This window comes from Gastrolobium bilobum, unplaced genomic scaffold (genome assembly GCF_033153095.1).
Source record: "Gastrolobium bilobum isolate Gb01-03AN ecotype WA unplaced genomic scaffold, APGP_CSIRO_Gbil_v1 utg6105, whole genome shotgun sequence".
Classification (NCBI taxonomy): domain Eukaryota; kingdom Viridiplantae; phylum Streptophyta; class Magnoliopsida; order Fabales; family Fabaceae; genus Gastrolobium; species Gastrolobium bilobum.
In genome coordinates, this window is record NW_026899702.1 from 806,743 (window position 1) to 828,347 (window position 21,605).

Sequence of the window (21,605 nt, forward strand, 5' to 3'; positions counted from 1 at the left end):
TCTAGATACCTATGAATTAGGTATCTTGGGGACAGCTGATCACTACACACTATATGATGGCTTTAGCCAGAAAGGGTGTGTGTGTGCACTGTCGTGTCTTCAATCAAATAGGGTTAGAGAGATCAGTCATACCTGTGGTCTTTAGTCATATTTATAGAACTTACCTTTGGGCTGACGTTGGTTGGGCTTCATATTGCTGTGGGTCTTTCTCTGGTCCATAACAATTGGTATTTGTATAAAAGATTTCCAAGATTTGTATAAAACTACCCTAAAATTTTGTTGTCAAAACTTGATTTCCAACCTTTCTATTTTATACTCAAACCACAGACTCAACAATGTGAAATCCTCTTTTGATCACATGTCGGAGGAGCAACAAAAAGAACCATATAAAGGAGCCACACACAAAAAATAAAAGGAAAAATAAATAAATCTGACCTTTTTAAGTGAGTAAACAAACTCAAGATAAAAAATTTCAAATTGAATTGTCATCTCCATCAAACGGCACCAAGAAAAACTCACAAAACAGTGATACAAATAAAATATACCAAAAAAAATAATTTAACAAGAGTAACCTCGAAAAATTCCAACTTGAAAATAACCATTGATTCAACACATACACACAAAAAAAAATACCCAAAATTCAAAATAAGAATTGACCATGAAAAGGATCCAGTTCACTATAAAGGGTGAGTTATCTTGTATGAGAATTGGCGTTTTGAGGGAAAGAATGCAAAAAGGTCGTCAAAAACATAAACACAAAGGACAAAAATCACATAACCACAAGCTTCATATAAAGAGAGATAGATACGCACCCAAATCTACGAAATCCAACACAACAATGGTTACAAATTTTTCTCCTCCTCTTATTTGGATTTGATAAAGAAGAAGGCTACAACGCATAAGATGAAGACAAGCAATGCAAGTCACGACCACGAGACATCAAGGGTTCCTTTACATTATTTTTTCTGTTTTATTTTAATGGTAGCTAAGGTATTTTTAAAAAAAATTAACTCCATTAATTGTGTTTTTGGATGAAAAATTAAGTTAGGGATAAGTGATAAAGAAATTTTAAATAAGAGTGTAAATGATTCAAAATTTTGGGGGAATGGTAAGTGATTATAGAGGAAACTTACATGTAGGGGTTAGAGCATGCGTTTGATCCTCCACAATACCATCTTTGGGAGGATTTAAAGCCTTAATATCTAAAAGCAACAAATCGATTGGAATATCTAAAAAAAGAAAAGAGAGAAAACTTTCATGGATTTTTTAAGCTCTTATAAACTATATTATGTATTACAAATAATATATTCTACTTAAGCATATACTATTTGTCGTTATATATAATGTAATTTATAAGAGTAAATAAACAATTTATAAATGTAACCTATCTCTTTCCTAAAAGTCTAATTTGCTCCATTCAATTTAAAATCATATGTATATTAGTCTTACAAAACATGCTAATCGAGTATTAGATTTCTAAGAGTATATGTTTGGATCCTATCATTTGATTTGCTTTGCATCCATTTTTTAATAAAGAATGGCACACTCCACTAACGTAACAGGGGATTGTAAGTTATCAAATTTCACATGATGATCTCTTTTCCCCATGTATCATCATCTAAAATGATACCCAAGTCATTTTCAAGGAACCCTTACGCAATTGTTAAAGAGGGAGAGTGAGAGAGAGAGATGACTAAACAATGATTTACTAATTGCGAAATGCTTGGTTAGTTTCCGTGATAGTAATAATTCCTCGAACGCTAGTACTCTTTTCATATTCTTCGATTCGAACTTTCACTCACATACCAAAAAATAAAATAAAAAATGGAATGCACTTAGAATTTCGAAGATCGAATCTTCGCTCTGTTCATTCAGAATTTCAGATCTCAATCTCAGCTTGACGCCATCTTCCATCTTGTTGAGGAAAAAAAATTTGATATCGTCTTTTCCACGAACGTATGTTACGCATTCCGTGATCCTTGTCGTATCTTTCATGGCGTCCTCCACCTCCAGCAAGGTTGAATCTGATGCTGACGACGATGTCACAGAAGAAGTGGTTCGTTTCCCTTATATTCTGCATTGATTAATTGATTTTTGTTCCGTGATCTTTTGTTGAAATCGTGTGTGTTCAGGGAACTAGAGCTTAATGCTAACTTACTTCTTATACTTCAATGTTATGCAGCTTGAGCATTTTGATGATTTCACTATTGCTTCTTCATGGGAAAGGTTTGTGCACTCCTAATACAAATTATTTTCTCTTGATATGCATATCATGTAAATCGTGAGAGCAACCGTGTTATGATGATGCCATTAATTTTTTGTAGGTTTATTTCTGAAATAGAGGCCGTTTGTCGGCTATGGATGGCTGATGGTCCAAAGAATTTATTGGTAAGCTTGCTTACTTTCAACACTTTAATTTATCCATCAACACTTTTTTTTTTTTTTCTGTGTAAACTGTGAAGAAAATTTTCAGCGGTAGAAACTCTCTTAATAAAATTAGAAATGCAGGGGACTCATGTGTTATTAAAAAATAAAGAAGTGGATAGAGTAAATGTAGTTAGGTGAGTCTTATGTTTTTAATTTTAATAAGTGTAACACTGAGTCCTTACCACTGCTGGAGTACTGAGAATTTATCCGTGTTTGTGTTGTTGATTTTGTCATTTAGGAATGCACACATGGTAAATGGTTTTTACTTGCTCTTTGTATGAATGTTAATACTACTGGTGACTTTAAATTTAACTCTTTCTCAGTTCCTAGCTATTGTCAGTTTAGTACACTAAATGGGTTCTCCTCTTTTTCCAATTCAATTCAGAAGCTTTAGTTAGATTTGGCAGTAATATACTATGCTCGTCGATTGCCCTTAGTTGACGTGTTCTTGGTTCATTTGTATAAAATGGGAAGCAAAAGTCATCCTCTGCTCAGGTGTTCTTTCATAGATTGAAGAGTTGCTTTATGCTCATTGACGTGTAAAAGTGTAACTATCTTACTTTGGGTACCTTTTGAATTTTATACTTTTACTGACAGCACTTAGTTAAGTCATATTTTTGTAAGCTAATTCTGGGTTTAGATAATTTATAAATTATCTACACTTCTTCTAGCACAAGATCATTTTTTGTTTAAATCATCTTTACACCAAATGTTGGTAAGGTGAGTCTTTGAATTGACAGCTGAAGACAAGAAATTTTATTTATGGTACCTAGATTCATGTTTTCTTTCTCTTCTATTCAGTTCCTTATTTGTTTTCACACCAGATGACCTTATCATTGAAAGTGACTGAATCTGAATCTGTAATAAATGCTGCTGGTGTCAATTTTTACTCTACAAGTCTACATGTTTCTGTTACTTAGTCTAAATTGTGTTGTGCTAATTCCTTTCTGTATGATTTCTTCAGTAAACAATGTTATGTACGTGCCATTTTTCATTACACCTTTCTTGATGCACTTCCTTTTTTGACAAGTAAACGAGAAAAACACATTCCAAAACAAACATTCTTTATCTTTATTTTCCCAGTAAAAAAAGTGTATGCATGGTGTAACAATATTGGTATGCAAATAACAAAGCCCTTTCTTCAAATATGCTTACTACAGTGTCTTAACATACACTGTTGGTGGAAAGAGCGAGGTGTTGTCTTCGAAGTTACATTTTCCCTTTTCAAAATTTTATGCCTTTTTTTTTATCTGAGTAAACTTTCTCTTTTCTTTGGTTCTAGGAAAAAGGTGCAGTTCTCTTGGAGTATTCCAAAAATTCATACAAGGTCAAATCTGAAATGAAATATGCCATGAAAAGTTACTGCATGGAGTACTATTTTGAGACTAAAACTGATGGTAATTTGGAATTTTTTTTGTTTATAAATGTTTTGTCGATTTTGGTTTGGGCTGAGGAACTTGTTATTCAATATATCTTGACTTCTAGGTGATGCAGGCAAACCTGCAGACTGGAATTCTACTCTTCATTATCTGCAGTTATGTTTTGGTGTGAAGGAATTTTTGGTATGGTTTAATGTTGTACCTAGCTTTTTATTGGAAATTTAATACTTTCCACTGAGGAAACACTTCTTGTCTTGCATTGCATATAACTAGGTGATTGCTCCTCAAAGTGCAAGCGGTGTGGTTATTGATGCTCCAGAGGCAAGCAAGCTGTTGAGTGCTGTTGCAATTGCTTTGTCAAATTGTTCAAGGTAACTATTGTTCCTTGTTCTACAATGTTTAGTGAATGTGGAAATTTATAATAACTTATATGCACTGGCACTTTGATATCACATTTCATGTCTGATTGGAAATGGTAACTAAATGCTACTACTTGTTAAATTTAAATCTTTAATATTTGGGTTTTATATCATGTCTCTTTTATTTTTAGTGGAGAGGTTACTGTATTATTGGGTAAAATATATTATGGTTTACTGATGTTTAAATTAAAAGATGTTGAATTATCTGGTTTATTGAAATCTGGGTAATTAAAGCAGAGATGTAATTTCTTATAACATCAGTTTTGTAGTTTATGGCCAGCCTTTGTTCCAGTTCATGATCCTTCACGGAAAGCATATATTGGAATTCAGAACATGGGTACTGTATTTACTAGAAGGTTTGAAGCAGATCGAATTGGTAGTCAGGTTCCAGTAAAACTCATGCATTTGGAGGGCCTGTACGAGTTGTTTGTATCTAAGTTTGTGAGTTCCTGTCCCAAGTTGTATAATTTAATATTTATTTGATTTTTACTCAATTTTTATGATGTTGCAATAAAATGTCAATCAGATATACCCTTCATGCATTGTTATTCTATAATTCGCACTCTCTGAAACTGATGCAGATGTATTTAAACAAGTGGTCGGAGGCCTTTGTGTGTGTGGGGGTGGGGGTGGGGGGGGGGGGGGGGGGGGGTTATGTTGAGATAAAATATAATGAATGGATATATAAATGAATAAAGAATTATTCATTAACCACGAGTTGACATTTATAGGTGGTAATGCTACAATTTTTAAAAATGAATGTTTTATTTACATCTATATTTGCATGAAAGAATTGACAGTTTGATGTTAGTTTTTTAAGAAAGTTATTTGTGTGATATATTCTTTTTTCCTTTCTATTTTCTGGCTTCTTTTACCTCAATATGTTGATTGGACTCGTAGCACACATAATCACTTTCTCCCAGCAATATATGTTTAGAGTCAGAAATTCTGTGCAGAACTGACTCCTAGTCAGCACTGTCCTCTAAACTTTCCGCTATAGTAATTAATTTCCATTTGATACTGAAGGTCTACTCCGCATTGGATCTTTCTACTCATCTATTCAAAGTCCAATTTGCAATGAAGCTAACATACAGAACGCTTCCTTATGATGATGACAATATCAAAGGCATTGATGCTCAAAATACAAAATCTGGTGAAAATCTTACTGGTGAAATCTCCAATGAGACACTGTGGGATGATGATTGTTCTTGGAGTGAGTGGTATTCTGCAGAAGATCCTGTTAAAGGTAAATCCTATGAATTAGGAACTTGTTGATAGATCAAGTTTTAAGGCTGATATGTTTGTGCCACTCAGCATGTAGAAGCCAAGATCGTTAAAGGTGAAAAGTTCCCTTAAGCGTCTTTGATTTTTAACACCTTGAGCTGAGAGGTGTCAAAAAGCGCATGCCTTACTAAAGAAATGCATTAACATTTGAAAAAGAAAAGAGTAAAATGTTTGACATTTATACTATTTTGCATTGATTTTCCATATAAATTAACTACTCAAACATCACATTTGTAGTAAAAATAAAAGATTATGTTGTTTTGAATAAAAAAAATATTATGATGTTTAATTTACAAAGCACTAATCTGCTAGCTGCTGAGTCTCAAAGACTGACAACCATGTATTCTTCCAGCACTCTGACTATTTTACCCCATTCAGCATTAGATTTAGCAAGTTCGATGACTATTCTTTCAGAAATTTTTGTTACCGTTATGCACAAAGGCTCTCCTACAGCGCCAAGACCCCTTCCATCGGCTTGCTTCAGTGCCTTGGGCGCACCTTTTGGTGTATTTGACTAAACTGGTGGAAGCCCAGGTGTGATGGGTTATGATTTGCAAATGATGGGCAATGGCAAATAGGGGGTTATTTGCATGCTTGGTAAAAAAATTTCAGATAGATAAACTGTTTTTAGCTCTTTCCAATATAATAGCCATCCTGACAATGTGCTTTGGCAAGCGTTATATGAAAATAACACCACTGACATAAGCTTGTCATGATTCTTCTTGCCGTTATCACTGATAGTTTGGTGATTTCAAATTTTGGTTTTTAATTAGTAAATGCTCACCAAGCTTCATTTTTTCCATGATGCTCTCTATTATGAGTGCCACTTCCATTTATTTATGCATAGGCTGCATGCAGGTTTTGAATTGATTGCAATATGTTCAGAGAGGATGGTTGAAAGTTCTATGGAAATGGCTGAACTGGAAAATGCTTCTCCTCTTGAAGCTGAGAAGTGGTTGATCTCTCCAAGCTATGCTCCAAATCTGTAAGAATTTTCTTGGAATTTGGACAACAAAAACTCTCATGACTAGTAGTTACTATAGGTACTGCTTATGCTAGTAACACTGATGCCATGAAAAGTATATACTAAACAAAATCAGATTCAGTGTGTTCTTCATACCATTGAACAACCTCAAAGTTAGTTAATTTACAAATACAACTGCCCAGAATTTTCATTTTCCTGCATATCAAACTTGATATTTTTGATACGAACCTTGGGAGAATCTCACCCCAAAAGCTAGCTTAAGAGGTAGGAGAGTCCAAAGTTCATATGAATCCCACATTAGTCACCCATATAACCAATATGGGACTCAAGTCCCATACCTTGCAAGTAGATCGTAACTGTAAAGAACCAATTCAACCCAAAAGCTTAAGCTGTTGGGTGAGGCTACATTATTAGTTTTATATAACTCAACACGCCCCCTCACACGAGAGCCCACTGGGCTTGTAGGGTGGACAATGCACAGGCCCACCTACCTGTGCGAACAAAGAAATTCCACTTGAATGAAAGTGGGGGGCGGCGAGGATCGAACCCGAGACACGAGGCTCTGATACCATGTAAAGAACCAATTCAACCCTAAAGCTTAAGCTGTTGGGTGAGGCTACATTATTAGTTTTATATAACTCAACAGTAACATTCCACCACGCTCCGCAGCCCCGGCGACGCGGGCTGGCTTTGTGCTAGTCTTTTACTAGCCTCGGGCGAATACTGCAATGCCCGCGTCACCACCCGCGCCGTTTGATTGCAACCGGGAGACATAGTGGAAGGCTCTGATATCAATTGATACGAACTTTGAGAGAACCTCACTCCAAAACCTAGCTCAAGAGGTAAGAGAGTCCAAAGTCCATATAAACCCCATATTAGTCACCCATATAACCAACATGGGACTCAAGTCCTATACCTTGGAAGTAGATCGTAACGGTTTCCTACACTTACAATGAGTAGGTAGGTTCTAGTTCATTGTAAGTCATTATGTTTTTGTGATATTTAAGGGTTTATGCAAGTCACCATTATTTGATTATATTTTCCTTTTTTTAGAGTATTTGCTTTGGTTCCTTATATAATTGCATGATTTAACAAAAGCATCCAAAATTTTATGGTAGTGGCAAAACATAAATATCTTTCACTATTGCTTTTTCATGCAATTACTACCGAAATTCATAATTGAAGTTTGAACAGTTTCTCATGCTCCTTAAATAGGTTTTGGAAGTTAATTTTCTATTTATTATTATATTTTGTTTATACATATAGAGTTGAAGGTTCCAAAGGTAATCAGTTTGGATTTGCATCTCAATTGCATCTTCTAGTTGATGCATTGAAAATGTCATTTGAGGCCCAATTTTTGGAAGATTTTGTTTCAGGTTTGGATTTATTTTGGTGTATATTTTAGTTTGTAATGCTATTAAATTTTGGTATAATGGTTCAACATTTTCCCCTCTTCTGGATTGTAACAGACGAAAACTCGGGTTCTGAGAATTTGAAATCCTCAATGGTTATACCTCCCCAGACAGTTAGAGATGGCATGCTGAAAAAACTGTTTCATGAAGGTACTTAGCTCTGCTCCCTCCTCCTATATTTTGTCTTCCATATTGGGCTGGTGAATATTCCAGTACTCCAACATCTTGCTCTGTTGGCTATTTATCAATTCTGCATCTACATCTAATTGATGGTCAAAAAATCTGCCGACGAGGCAAGGTACCAATGCCTTGGGAGCACTGTAAAAGTGGCCTCCATTTTGATGTTTTATATCAAGTTCAAGCTCAAACTATACTTCAAGAATGAATAAATAGTAGGTTGCGTTAGGCATGTGAAATTCTCCAATGATTACTTCAGTTGTTAAGGCTTATGTTATGATTTGTCTTGAACAATAAAGGACTGAATATTTACTGTAATCTCATTTACTAGAGTTAATTACAGTTCACTTCTCTTGTGTTTAGAGTGATGATTGAGAAGGTAAGAGTGTTTTCTCAGAAACAAAAAGGAGACGCGTTGAATAATATTGGATAGGTTTACAAAAAATTCATGTACGGATAGGTAAATGTAGTATGTAGATTGTTAATGTATGAGCTTGAAATTGGCTGTTTTGTTCTGGATCTGGTTTACTAACTTACTTTATTGTTGGATAGGTTTCTGCTTGGTTTGTTTAGTCCAAGTTATAGCCACGTAGACATATAATAAAGGATGATATAAATACACTATCAAGCAATATAGAACAATCACAAGCACTATATTTCAAGTTCTTGAAAAGAAACCTTGCCTTGTCTCACTTGCAAATCACAAGCACTATCTGTTGAACACATTTTTAGGTTCGTTTTTTCCTCATTTTTTATTTTCTTTTTGATTTTCCGCATCTGAAATTTATTGTCTGCATTATAATTTATACCTGATAATTGCATATTCCAAGTATCCTTGGGATGCCTAACAACGAATGCTGGAATATTTACATGTTAAAATTCAAAGTGGTTTCTTTACATTATATTGCTATAATTGCTTTACATAATGTCTACAGGAGTACAGCCCACAGATTTTGATTATTCTGGACATAAGACTTCTCGGGCTATAAAAGGCGCACCTCTTGAATCTCTTTTTGCACAATTTTGTTTACATTCTCTTTGGTTTGGCAACTGCAATATATGTGGTATGTACCTGAGTACAGGAGTTTATTTGCTGCATAGCCTAGCAGAGTTAGTAACATTGATCACCTATGTGGAACTGATTTTCTGTCCTATCTTGTATATACTATATATTTTCAATTGTATGACTCGCTTTTGGTCTGTAAATTAGCTATCGCTGTCCTATGGATAGAGTTTGTTCGAGAAGTTAGGTGGTATTGGGAAAAGTCACAACTATGCCCTCGGATGCCGGCAAATGGTTCAATTGACCTTTCCACTTGTTTGATTAACCAGAAACTTCAAATGGTATTTTTTTTTATAATCTTTAAAAGATAATTATTGAAGTATATTCCACACATTCTTGTTTACATTATGTATTTTATATGAAACTTTATGTTAAACTTTGATTGTTGTTTTCTAGAAAATTCTTAACTTACTGTTTCCTTCAATTTGTAGTGAGTTGTTCTCTTAAATTGTACTGTATTTTTCTTTATCTTAATAGAATATATATTTACTCATTGTGCGCTTGTGGGCTCTTTTTCTTTGACTTTTTCTCTTATTGTCATTGGTTATAGTGTATTATTATCATTTATTACAGTATTAAGTACAGAAAATTTTAGATGTTGACAATTTTGATACTTCCCTGCTTCACACTTCCATCGGATATGGCCAGATTGAAGTCCTAGTTTTGCCATTGATGATGTTCTAAGATGAAAGTAGAAATGTTTCAGTGAGCTTGGATGTTTTGGTGTTTATATGAGACAGAATATATAGTGATATTTCTTAAGATGGTGATCCTGGTTTCCGCTTTGCCATTCAGCTTGCAGTATGCATTGAGAAGAAATGTGAACTGAATGAAGTTTTTCAAGATTGTATTGGAAGTGAAGATCCAATAGACTCTATGACTGAGGTCACAAACTTTTCTTCTTGTCTTGTTTGTAGTTGTTAGATTGAGTATCGTGTTACTTTAGTAACTCTTTTTTTTATTATTTTGCATTGTGAACTTAAATAGATAGCGATTGTAATTGCAGGAGGAAATTGTAGTCGCGGATGACTCATTCAATATGCAGACACCCAGTGGGGACTTTTCTGGGAAAGTTGACAGGTGAACTTACCAAGGAGAGCCTGCTTGGTTATTAGTATCCAAATCTGGCTTGCTAGCTGCTAGCACATGTCTACTTTTATTGTTAAGATTTTTGTCTGTCTTAAGATACTTTTATGCATATTTTTAGTTTTAATAGATTTTAATTTTCCATTTTGTCAAAGATCCGTTCAGGACTCTAATCTGTAACGATGGTATATTTAGTACATGTTAGTATGTTACCACATGAACCAGTATATGAAGAGGTTGGAGAGCTTTACATTTCTGATGTAGATTTTACCTCTCTCTTTTTAATGTGGTCATAGGAGAATACATATACTAGCTCTTCTATCCGTCGCCTTTTTCATGTGGCTTTTGCTTTTCAAACGTCTTAAGACTAATTATGGATTTGTTTGTACCTCGAGTTACAACTTTTACTTATCTATCCTTGCAATAGTTAAAAGTATTTTCTAGCATACATGGTGAATGGACCGAGAGATTAGTTAGAGTAGTTATAGAATTGGTTGGACAGTTAAAGTTGTTCAGAGTAGGGACATAGGTTAAATGGTAGGAGAGAGCCAGAGGAGGGGGATTCATATTTTTTAGTTTTGGAAAACCAAGCGAGCAGTGGATCAGTTATGAAAACGGAAACCCCTTGTTGAAGGGGAAACTCTTGGAAGGAGGATTCTCTCCTTTGGTTTGTGTGATTCAGTAAACCATTGCAGAAGTGTTTTTTCTCTTTCTCTCTTCATTGTCTTTCAGCTCTCTTTCTAAAATCTAATTATTTTTTCTTGGGTCTGTAACACATGGTGTGTAACTTTTTTTTTCGCGCTGCAGCTTTCCAACTACTGGTGATTTACATTATTCTGGTAGAACAGTATCCATAGTTAGTGGAAAGCCTGAAGATGTAGACCTGTTTAGTGATAAAATTCCTTCAGACTGCACGAGGAGAGGTTCAGCTGGTATTGTCGATTCTATGATGCTTCTCAAGTCATACCAAAGCATGCATGCTCCATACACCCAGGTTTCTCTAACATCCATGCACCATTTGGCACTGTCATTTTGTTGTGTGCTACTTCTATAATTTTGAATATAATGCTTCGGATCTTGTTTGCTATCTTACAGGAAGCACCCCTTATGACAGAAGACATGCATGAAGAGCGCCTTCAGGCTGTTGAAGCCTTTGGTGATTCATATGTAATCTTAAACTGTTATGCAATGCCTATAATAATAATTGACTATAATAGCTTTGACCATATAGACCTATCGTTAGTTTCACAGGGGGAACATTGACTGAAATCAAGATACATCCAAAAGTCAAATGAGGCTAAATGTAATGATTTGAACAGTGTTACACGGGAATGGGTTCAGGAATATGTTTACTGATTTGTTTGAACTAGTCTGTTCACACAGGCATTTTGACGTTTAAGAGAAGTAAGAATCATCTATGATTGTGTGACATCAGCCTCAAGATATCCATGGAATAATTGTTTAACTGACTTGATGGGTACTGCCTGACATGAACACAAATTAATATTTTACGGTAGATAAAGCAATAACTACAATGAAAATTGTTGTAAAAGTGGATTGCACATTGCTTGAAGAAGGATGAAGTCTATCATTCGCTATCATTGACCCTGATTTGTTCATTTTTCCCCTTTTATTCAACCAACTTTAGAATGTTCATATACCTACATGTATATTTGATATCTTAATTAACCAGCCTTACCAGTGATGGTTGGAATTGTTAATTGTTATGATTGATGTTTTAGATGTTAACTATAGGCAGATAGTATGCATACATTACCTTGGATTAAAAATTGTGCCATATGCTATGTGACATTAGAATTCTTCGACAACTCAGACCTCTTAAGGAAGTGTAAAATAAAAGGGAAAATGCTCAGAAATTTCTTATGCTGAGTTAAAAATGCTATCACCTCATTTAAAAAAATATTATTATTTCTTTATCAGGTTCCCTTTGTTTCGTTACATATTACTTTTGACTAAAAATATCAATACTATAGGCAATAACCGAGCTTGATGACAGTAGAAGGACTTAACAAGTATGCATAAATTTGAAGTATGAGTTATAGAAATAATGTTGTGAGTTGTAACAGTGAATACCCATCTCCTTCCTTGAACTTTTTGAAGCTTTATTCAAATTCAAATTTGGTTAAATAAATACCATGCTTGCAATTTTAGAGTTCAAAGAAAACACTCTGTAGAATTAAAAGTATATGCCATTTCATATATTACATTGTTAGTAACCTTTGCCTGTTATCTTTTGCAGAATTTCTCTGCCCAGCTGGAAAGGGATATATTAACTTCAGGTAATAGCAACAAGGGTTAGACTTGGGTGTATCCATTAGTGGCTTGAGTTAAATGACTTGTGACGACTTTTATTGTCATGTAAGCCACTTGCATCTAGGAGTTAAGTTACAAGGGCAGGCTTGCTCCATTCCATAATTTTTTTTTTTTTTTTTCTTTCACAAGTTTCTTTTCCTTGAGAAAACTTTGTTAAATCTGGAAGCAGAGGTATGAGATGTCAAAAAAATCTAAATGCACAATAAACTATCAAAATGGGTCATAATGCTTTGACATTTCTGTAAGATTTGATGTACCTTCACCAATAAATAACTTAATGGATTGAGATTTTCATCAATCTAATTGTTGAATCACAAGTATTATGTTGCCATACCCAATCAAATTTTAGAAAAATTAAACATTTAAAAGTATTGAACCCAATAATACTTGTGATTCAACAACTAGATTGATGAAAATCTCAATCCATGAAGTTTTTTATTGGTAGAAGGTACATCAAATCTTACAAAAATGTTATTTTCAAAAGTATGTTGTGTGTTAATTTTTATAAGATAAACTGATGAACTGCAAATTGGTTATCAAATATTATATAGTTTATAGGCATCTACATAATCAAACTTTTAATCCAAACATACCATTTTATGAGAGATTTCTTCAAAAAACTTGTTCAATGGTGTGAAGTTTTGTCTTTGACTTAAATGGTGTGAAGTTATATTAGTGACAGTGGATCCTGATCCACATGAAATATTTGATACTACTCTCTCTCCCCTGTCCCCCCTTTTTGGTTGTAAATGGACTGGAAAATTTTGCTCTATAGTTAATAATGCATGCCAAGATTCTACAATATAAGTATATAAGACACGTGATTTACCAATAATTTGCTTTGATGATATTAGACATGTCAGCATTTAAAGCAGCGAATCCAGATTCTGTTTTTGAAGATTTTATTCGCTGGCATTCACCTGGGGATTGGGTTGATGATGATCTGGAGGTTGAGAAGTCAAAAGATAATTGGCCTCCAAGAGGACGGCTTTCAAAGAGAATGTCTGAGAATGGAAACTTATGGAGAAATATTTGGAGCAGCACACCTGCTCTTCCTACTTCTGAACAGAAGCTTCTTCTCGATCCAGATATAGAGGGAGAAAAAGTAAGTTTATATTTCTAGAAATGTGCATTATGCTTCTTATTTTTGCTGCTGGGAAACAGATTGTTATGGACTAGTGGGAAATCGATACTATAGGGTTCATTTGCTATAAGCTACTGTTGAGATATATAAAACCATTAATGTAGTCTCACCCAATAGCTTAAGCTTTCTTTACATGGTATCAGAGCCTCAGTGTACAGTGTTCGATCCTCGCCGCCCCGCACTTTCTTTTTAGTGTAATTTCTTTCTTCGCACAGGTAGGTGGGCCTGTGCATTGTCCACCTTTCAAGCCCAGTGGGCTCTCGTGTGAGGGAGCGTGTTGAGATATATAAAACCATTAATGTAGCCTCACCCAATAGCTTAAGCTTTTGGGTTGAATTGGTTCTTTACAGCTACTGTGTCTTTATTATAATACTATATCAACTTAGAATAGCATTGGTTTTGGTACTTGGTTCTCATATTGATTGGACGGTCTAACCATTGAAAATTTGTAGCTGTTTCTTCATTTTTATCCAACATGGATTTGAGGATTGGATCTTTAACGATACTGGGAGGCCATGTCCCATTCATCTTTCAGAGTGTCTCTTGGTTTTGCTGAATTCATCTTCTCTTTCTGTGGGTGATATGAGCTTGACTAACGTTAGTAAATAACTAGGAGATTAGGAGAATGATATTAAATAGGACTAAATGCATTCACATGAAGTCAAATTAGATTTGATCAAGAAGTAGTAGATGTGGAATCCAATGGTATTCGGGTTTATGGCATCTTGCTGCTCATGTTGAAAGCAATGTCCTATTAAGGGGAAAAAGGGGTACTATCCACTGTGAATATCACTAGTATCTTGCTACTATATATTGGTGTGAAAAAGAAAAAGGCTACTTGTATAAGGTACTTGGATAGCTTAAGATTTGCTCTTCCAGTCTCTATATAACTCTATTATCTGCTATAGTTTTTATATGGTTAAAATGTTTTTTTGGTACTTACATGTGGCACTCATTTTCAATTTGGTCTTTTTACAAAAAAAAGTTTCCAATTTAGTCCTTATAAACTGTTTTTTAATTTGGTGCTCGTCCTCTATTGTTATAACATCATCTGATGGAGTAATAGTAAAGTGAAGTGTGGAACCGAAATAAAAATGAGTGTTGCATATAGGGATCAACAATACTATATTTTTGGTTCCTATATATCAACATTTGGTCCCAATACTTTACTGTTAACTCCATACCAATCTCACGTATTATAAAGGTAACAAATGGAAGGAATGAATTTGATTGGAAATGATTGCACGTATAGAGACTAAATCGGAACCTCTTTTTATTTTATTTATTTATTTATTTTTTGGGGGGGAGGGGGGCGCGTTAAACCTTGAACAGTAAGAGTGGGATAAGGGTAGTTCTTGTACACAACATTACTCTTTGCATATAACATGGGTGTTACATATATCGACCAAAAATTAAATTTAAACTTTTTTACATTATCCTTAAATTTACAGGTTCTTCATTATCTGGAAAATTTGCAACCGCATCAATTGCTTGAACAAATGGTGTGTACTGCCTTCAGAGCAGCAGCCGACACATTAAATCAAACCAGTTATGGAGAGCTGAAACAGATGGCGACTAAGATGCAGCAACTTTACCTTACCATGGCACCTGCTTTGAAGCCCTTGCAAGGTATCTATTCATTAGTTTGACTCTTCTCTGTAAAAGAATAATATTAACTCAGTTCCATTTTGTTGCAGTAAATCCTTTGTCTGTAGATAGTGAGACTATTGAAGACCTAAGACGATTGTGCGTTGTTTTAGAACATGTTGAGAAATTACTGACTCTCGCAGCTTCTCTTCATCGCAAGCTTTTACGAGCACCACGCCTTGCCAGAGAAATATTCAGTGATTTCTACGACTTCTATGTTCCAAGAATGGGAACAGGCTTGATAGAAGACGCTCCTAAAAAGGTGAAATGTCTTTATGCCCTGAAATACCTTATTGATTTGGGTAATAAAATGCAAAAATGTTCCTTAGCATGGACTGAAATGTATTCCTCTTTCCATTTTGCTTAGGAGTTTGACAAGAAACAAGAAGTAAGGAATCATGAGAGAGAAGTCGTGTCAAATATGTTTGTTCCACCCACTACACACCAGTCTTGGAGAAAGGCCTTGAGTATGGGCAATCTTCTCAATGGTCATGAACCAATCCTCAGGGAGATTATTTTTTCACTGCACGATGGAGTGTACGGTAATCACTATGCAGCTCGTACTGCTAGTGTTTCTCAACAAGAAATTGAAACTTATCGGATGTATATATACGGAACATATAATGACCTCCGGGTAGCACTTTCTGTTGTCTCAGGTGATTAATTTTATGGTGTTCATTGGTTACAATGTTACTTGAAAAAGGGTATTATGATATATTATAAAATTGTGTAAATAATTTGTAAAGGTTCTCTATTTATAGAGAATACAAGACCTAAAATACTTGATCTAATGGGCTAAGTCTAATACAACAAATAATTAAATAAATAATATTAATATTTACAACATTTTCCCTCAAACTGAGGAATATATATTTATCATTTCCAGCTTGCTAGTAAGCTCTTGAAATCTATCTGAAGGAAGTCCCTTTGTCAATGCATCAGCTAATTGACGCCCGGTGGGAATGTAGGGTGTGGTAATCAACCCGCTATCAAGTTTCTCTTTGATGAAATGGCGGTCGACCTCGATATGTTTAGTCCGATCATGTTGAACCGGATTATGAGCTATACAAATAGCTGACTTATTATCACATAGCAGCTTCATTGGTCCCTCACATTTTATTTTGAGATCATCAAGTATAATTTTCAGCCATAGTAACTCACAAATGCCTTGAGTCATGGCTCGAAATTCAGCCTCTGCACTTGATCTGACAATCACATCTTGTTTCTTACTTCTCCATGTCGCCAAGTTACCACAAAGAAACATACAATAACCAGTGGTAGAACGACGGTCCGTCACAGATCCAGCATAATCAGCATCAGTGTAGACTTCTAAAGAGAGATTGCCATCTCGCCGGAATAACAGTCCTTTACCAGGAGTAGCTTTAAGATACTGAAGAATTCTCTCCACTGCCTGCATGTGTTTCTCCTTTGGATCATGCATAAACTGACTGACAACACTAACAACATAAGCTAAGTCTGGTTTAGTATGAGCCAGATATATCAATTTCCTAACTAGCCGTTAATATTGTCCTTTATCAACTGGAGGACTCTCGTCTTCAAAGCCTATCTTGTGATTCTGCTCAATAGGAGTATTAGAGGGTTTACACCCGAGCTTTCCTGCTTCTTTGAGAAGATCCAAAACATATTTCCTCTGACTGATAAAAATTTCTTTGCTTGAATGAGCTACTTATATCCCTAGGAAATATATCAGTTTCCCAAGGTCTTTGACTTCGAACTCAAAGGCAAGCCGTGTCTGCAGAATCTGTCTCTCCACAAAATCATCACCTGTGATAATAATATCATCAACATATACAAGGAGCACAATAAGCTTCCCATTTTGGGAGTGCTTGAAGAAAAGAGTGTGATCTCCTTAACTCTGTCTGTATCCTAAGGTCATCATAACCTTAGTAAACCTTCCAAACCAAACACGAGGTGACTGCTTCAATCCATATAAGGCCTTTTTTAATCTATAAACTTTATTTTCCCCCTTCACAAAATCAAAACCAGGCGGGATTTCCATGTAGACTTCTTCTTCTAACTCACCATTGAGGAAAGCATTTTTCACATCAAATTGATTTATATCCCAATTGTAATGGGCGGCAAGTGATAATAAGATTTTCACCGTATTCATCTTTGCAACTGGAGCAAAGGTTTCTTCATAATCAATGTCATAGGTTTGAGTGTAACCTTTGGCGACTAATCGAGCCTTGTATCTCTCAAAAGTGCCATAAGAATTATATTTCAGGGCATAAACCCATCTGCACCCTACTGCTTTCTTTCCGTTGGGTCTATCAATAACCTCCTATGTTTTATTTTTCTCCAACGCATTCATCTCCTCTTGCATGGCTTGAGCCCAATTCCCATCTTTCAAGGCTTCATGTACTGATTTTGGGATTGCAATAGAATCTAGTGCTGAAACAAAGCTTTTATGCTGCACAGAAAGATTAGCAGAGGAAACAAGTGGGAGATATGGTATTCAGTACAAGAGGGACAGGAGGAACAAGTTTTCTTGTGACAAGATCTTTTTCCTTTTCTAAGAGCAATGGGCAAATCATCAGAATCAACATTAATGGGTAACTCATTAGAAGTATTAACATCATGATCAGAAATATGAGATTCAGGAGAAACAGGAGACTCAGAAGAAACATGAGATTCAGGACTTACCAGTGGTTCAGACGATTGAGGTTGCTGGTGAGACAGTATGGGTTGTTTCCTCCTCTGATATACCAATTTAGGTGTCAAAATTTTTCGTATCTTAGGTGTATTTGAAGGTTCTGACACATCAGGAGCAGATACACTAGGTAGAGAGAAGACTGATCCAGGCTCAAAGAAGAAAGGGGACGAGTCTTCTGAAGAACTGTTCTCCCCCTGACGATGAGGACCCAGGAAATAAGATTCAGATTCTTGAAAGGTGACATCCATAGAAACAAATTTTTTTTGACTTGGTGGATGATAACACTTGTACCCTTTTTTTTATAAGGGGTATAACCAAGGAAGACACACTTAAGAGCCCTAGGATCCAACTTACTCCGATGTTGTTTATGAACATGAACAAAGGCAACACATCCAAACACTCTTGGTGGAAGGCTCTGCAATATGGGAACAGAAGGAAAGAAGGAAGTCATGGAATGAATAAGACTGATGTTGTTAAGGACCCGTGAAGGTAAACGGTTGATCAAAAAAGTTGCAGCTAACACTGCTTCTCCCCAATAAGAACTAGGAACAGATGTCTGGAAAAGTAGTGCTCTAGCAACTTCAAGAAGGTGACGATTTTTCCTTTCAGCAACCCCGTTTTGTTGAGGGGTATCAACACATGTGAGCTCATGAATCATACCTCTGTCTGAAATGAATTGTGACAAGCATTGATTGACGTACTCAGTACCATTATCAGATCTGAGTCTTTTAATACCCTTACCAAACTGAGTCTCAACCATGTGATGAAACCGAATAAATATCTTTGGTACTTCAGACTTGTCTTTCATCAAGTATATCCATGTTACCCGAGTACAATCATCAATAAAAGAAACAAACCACCTTGCACCTGAAACACTGTGCACTTTAGAAGGGCCCCAAACATCAGAATGGATAAGAGAAAAAGGTTCCCTGCTTTTAATAGTGCTAGAAGGAAATGACACTCGATGGTGTTTTGCAAATTCACAAACATCACAATGAAAGTGTCAACCGACTTATTGAGAAATAGAGAGGGGAACATAGAATTCAAAAGACTAAATGGTGAATGCCCCAGACGCTTGTGATGGAGCCAAATCATAGACTCTGCAGTAGAAGGATGACGTGTCATTAATAACTGATTTTTGCTAGCATGGTCTGGAAGGAGATGATACAACCCATCCTGTTCATTAGCAACTCCAATTGTCTTCTTCGTGGTAAGATCCTAATAACACAATAAGAAGGAAAAAATGTGACAGAACAATTCAAATCAGTTGTAAGTTTTTGAGTGGAGATAAGATTAGTAGAAAGCTGAGGAACATAAAGAACATTTTTAAGAAACAAGGAAGGTTGAATTTGAATGTTACCAGAACCAATAACTGATTTATGGGATCCATCAGCTACGGATATAGTATGACTACCAACAGTAGGATGATAAGAACAAAACAACTCAGTACGACAAGCCATATGATCAGTTGCACAAGAATCCAAAATCCATGAGGTTTTAAAATCAGTGCAAGAAGCAAGAAGAGATATAGAACGTGTGCTCTTACCAGATAAGATCAAAGAACTATCATGCTCGGCCATTCTTCAATAAAAAAATTTAACAACCAGCGATAAAATCAACCAAACAAAATATCAAATGACCTCCGATCAGAAAAATAATCACAGATCCAGACAGAAGACAAGGAGACGAGAAGAATGGTGGTGGTCCGGTCCAAAAACACGGCCGTACGCGCCGGAGAAAGGAGATGCGTGTGGGCTTCACTTGCCGGGAAAGGGGTGGCGCGTGAGAGCGCGTGGAGGGGCTTCTCCGGCTGAGATTTTTCTGGCGTAGTCGTGCGGTGAGCGCGCACCTGTCTGTGGGTGGTCGCGGTTGAAAAGTCGCCGGAAAGTGGTCCAAACGGTGAAGACAAATCTGATTGGAGGCGGTCGGAGGTGTTGGGGGTCATTTGTGGCGGAGGAACAGTGCGTAGAATGATAGAACGGAGAAAAATAAGGTCAACAATAGTCTCCTTGGTCCAAAATGTCCTCAGAAAAAATTTCCGGTGGCGGCTGATGACAGCAAGAGGCAAATAAATTAGGGTTTTGTTAAAAAAAAGAGACAATATGCGCGGAAGCAAAGCCCTCAGATCGAGAGCTCTGATACCAACTTGAAAAAGGGTATTCTTATATATTATAGAATTGTGTAAATAATTTGTACAAAAGTTCTCTATTTATAGAGAATACAATACCTAGAATACTTGACCTAATAGGCTAAGCCCAATACAAATAAATAAATAATATTAATATTTACAACAATGTTTATTGGGTTTCACCCTTATTGTAAAGCATCTTTCATCTGGTCTTCCAATTGAAGTGCACCTCCTTCACCCCCAAAAAAGCGAACCCAACCCAAAATAGGGTTTGTATGATTTTGAAAAAGAGGGATCAAAATATAATATTTATAGTAGCTGTCTTTTAATACTTAAGATTGCCTTGGATAACCAACAAAGATTAGGCCTAGTGGTGAGTGAGCTACCTTTTCATGATTTGGACCAAAGTCTAAGTGAATAAGAAATGGTTGGAAGGTTTGGTTTTATTTTATTTTCTTACTAACAAATTGTGACTATGCTTGCAAGATTAGTTTTACATGCCTGTGAAAATTTTCTTATTAAAGATCGAAGAAAGATTGCCTTGGGTTTTTTGAGATCTCCATCGAATTATAAAAACATCATTAATGATATCTATATAATATTTATTAGTAACTTAGTGCCTTGTAATCATTTCACAACTTGATTAATATTTATATTAACTTCAAATATTGAAAAGAAGAGGACAGCTTTGTTGCCCATTGCCCACGGTGTTCATACCTAATTCGAATGCTAAAGTTTCTTATACACTCAATAAGAAATCAACAATCCATTATTTGTGCAGCATTAATGTAGGTATTCGCTTGTCTCGTTAGGGTATGGTAGTTATAATCTCAATTTATCACTACCATATTATGTTTTTATGATTTTTTTTAATCAAAATAATTTTACCAATGTTCCAAATGCTTTTAAGTTTTTATAATATTTTTGATTTTTTTACCTTACGATTTTATGTTTTACGATTTTTTTATTTTTCTTTTAATTTTACGTAAAATCTCGAATTGGGCAAGCGCTGTCTGATTGTCATATACGCCAGATTAATGAAGGAAAGGCGAGCAAAGCACAGCAAGTCAGCAACAAAGCTTATATTCAGGAACCAGGAAGCTATGGAGTTATGGAAAAACTGGATGAGTATATATATATATAATTTTCTTAAAACTCTGTGGAATCTCAATTCTATATTTACGGCAAGGATATCCTCGGCCTATATAGGCTTAGGTATCATTTTCTTATCCTTATATTGGTTGCTTTCCATTTTGAATGATTAGAAGGAATCTGTCTGCTGTGGTGGGGACATCGTACATGTGAAAGTTCATGGGTTTTGAAAATAAAATATAGAGCAAATGGTGGTAGCTCAGTTGCCTTATGGGAGCTAAGCAGGTGGGGATGAGAGCATATATTTGAATCTCTCTAATATCATCTTTGGGAGGGGTTTAAAGCCTTAATCAT

At 35.6% G+C, this 21,605-nt stretch overlaps 1 protein-coding gene across 1 annotated transcript; it reads left to right on the forward strand.

The window, feature by feature from the left end:
* Positions 1-1,820: 1,820 nt before the first annotated feature.
* On the forward strand, positions 1,821-21,257 carry LOC133292750 (uncharacterized). The gene is made up of 23 exons (XM_061491200.1): positions 1,821-2,056; positions 2,183-2,226; positions 2,325-2,388; positions 3,710-3,824; positions 3,922-3,989; positions 4,080-4,177; positions 4,495-4,666; positions 5,252-5,471; positions 6,368-6,494; positions 7,761-7,870; positions 7,964-8,056; positions 9,019-9,147; positions 9,294-9,427; positions 9,942-10,031; positions 10,153-10,226; positions 11,040-11,226; positions 11,328-11,399; positions 12,493-12,532; positions 13,421-13,671; positions 15,162-15,339; positions 15,408-15,619; positions 15,725-16,013; positions 21,193-21,257. Exons 1-23 carry the CDS (start codon positions 1,994-1,996, stop codon positions 21,195-21,197), a joined length of 2,835 nt encoding a protein of 944 aa, XP_061347184.1. The 5' UTR covers positions 1,821-1,993; the 3' UTR covers positions 21,198-21,257.
* The last annotated feature ends 348 nt before the right edge of the window (positions 21,258-21,605 follow it).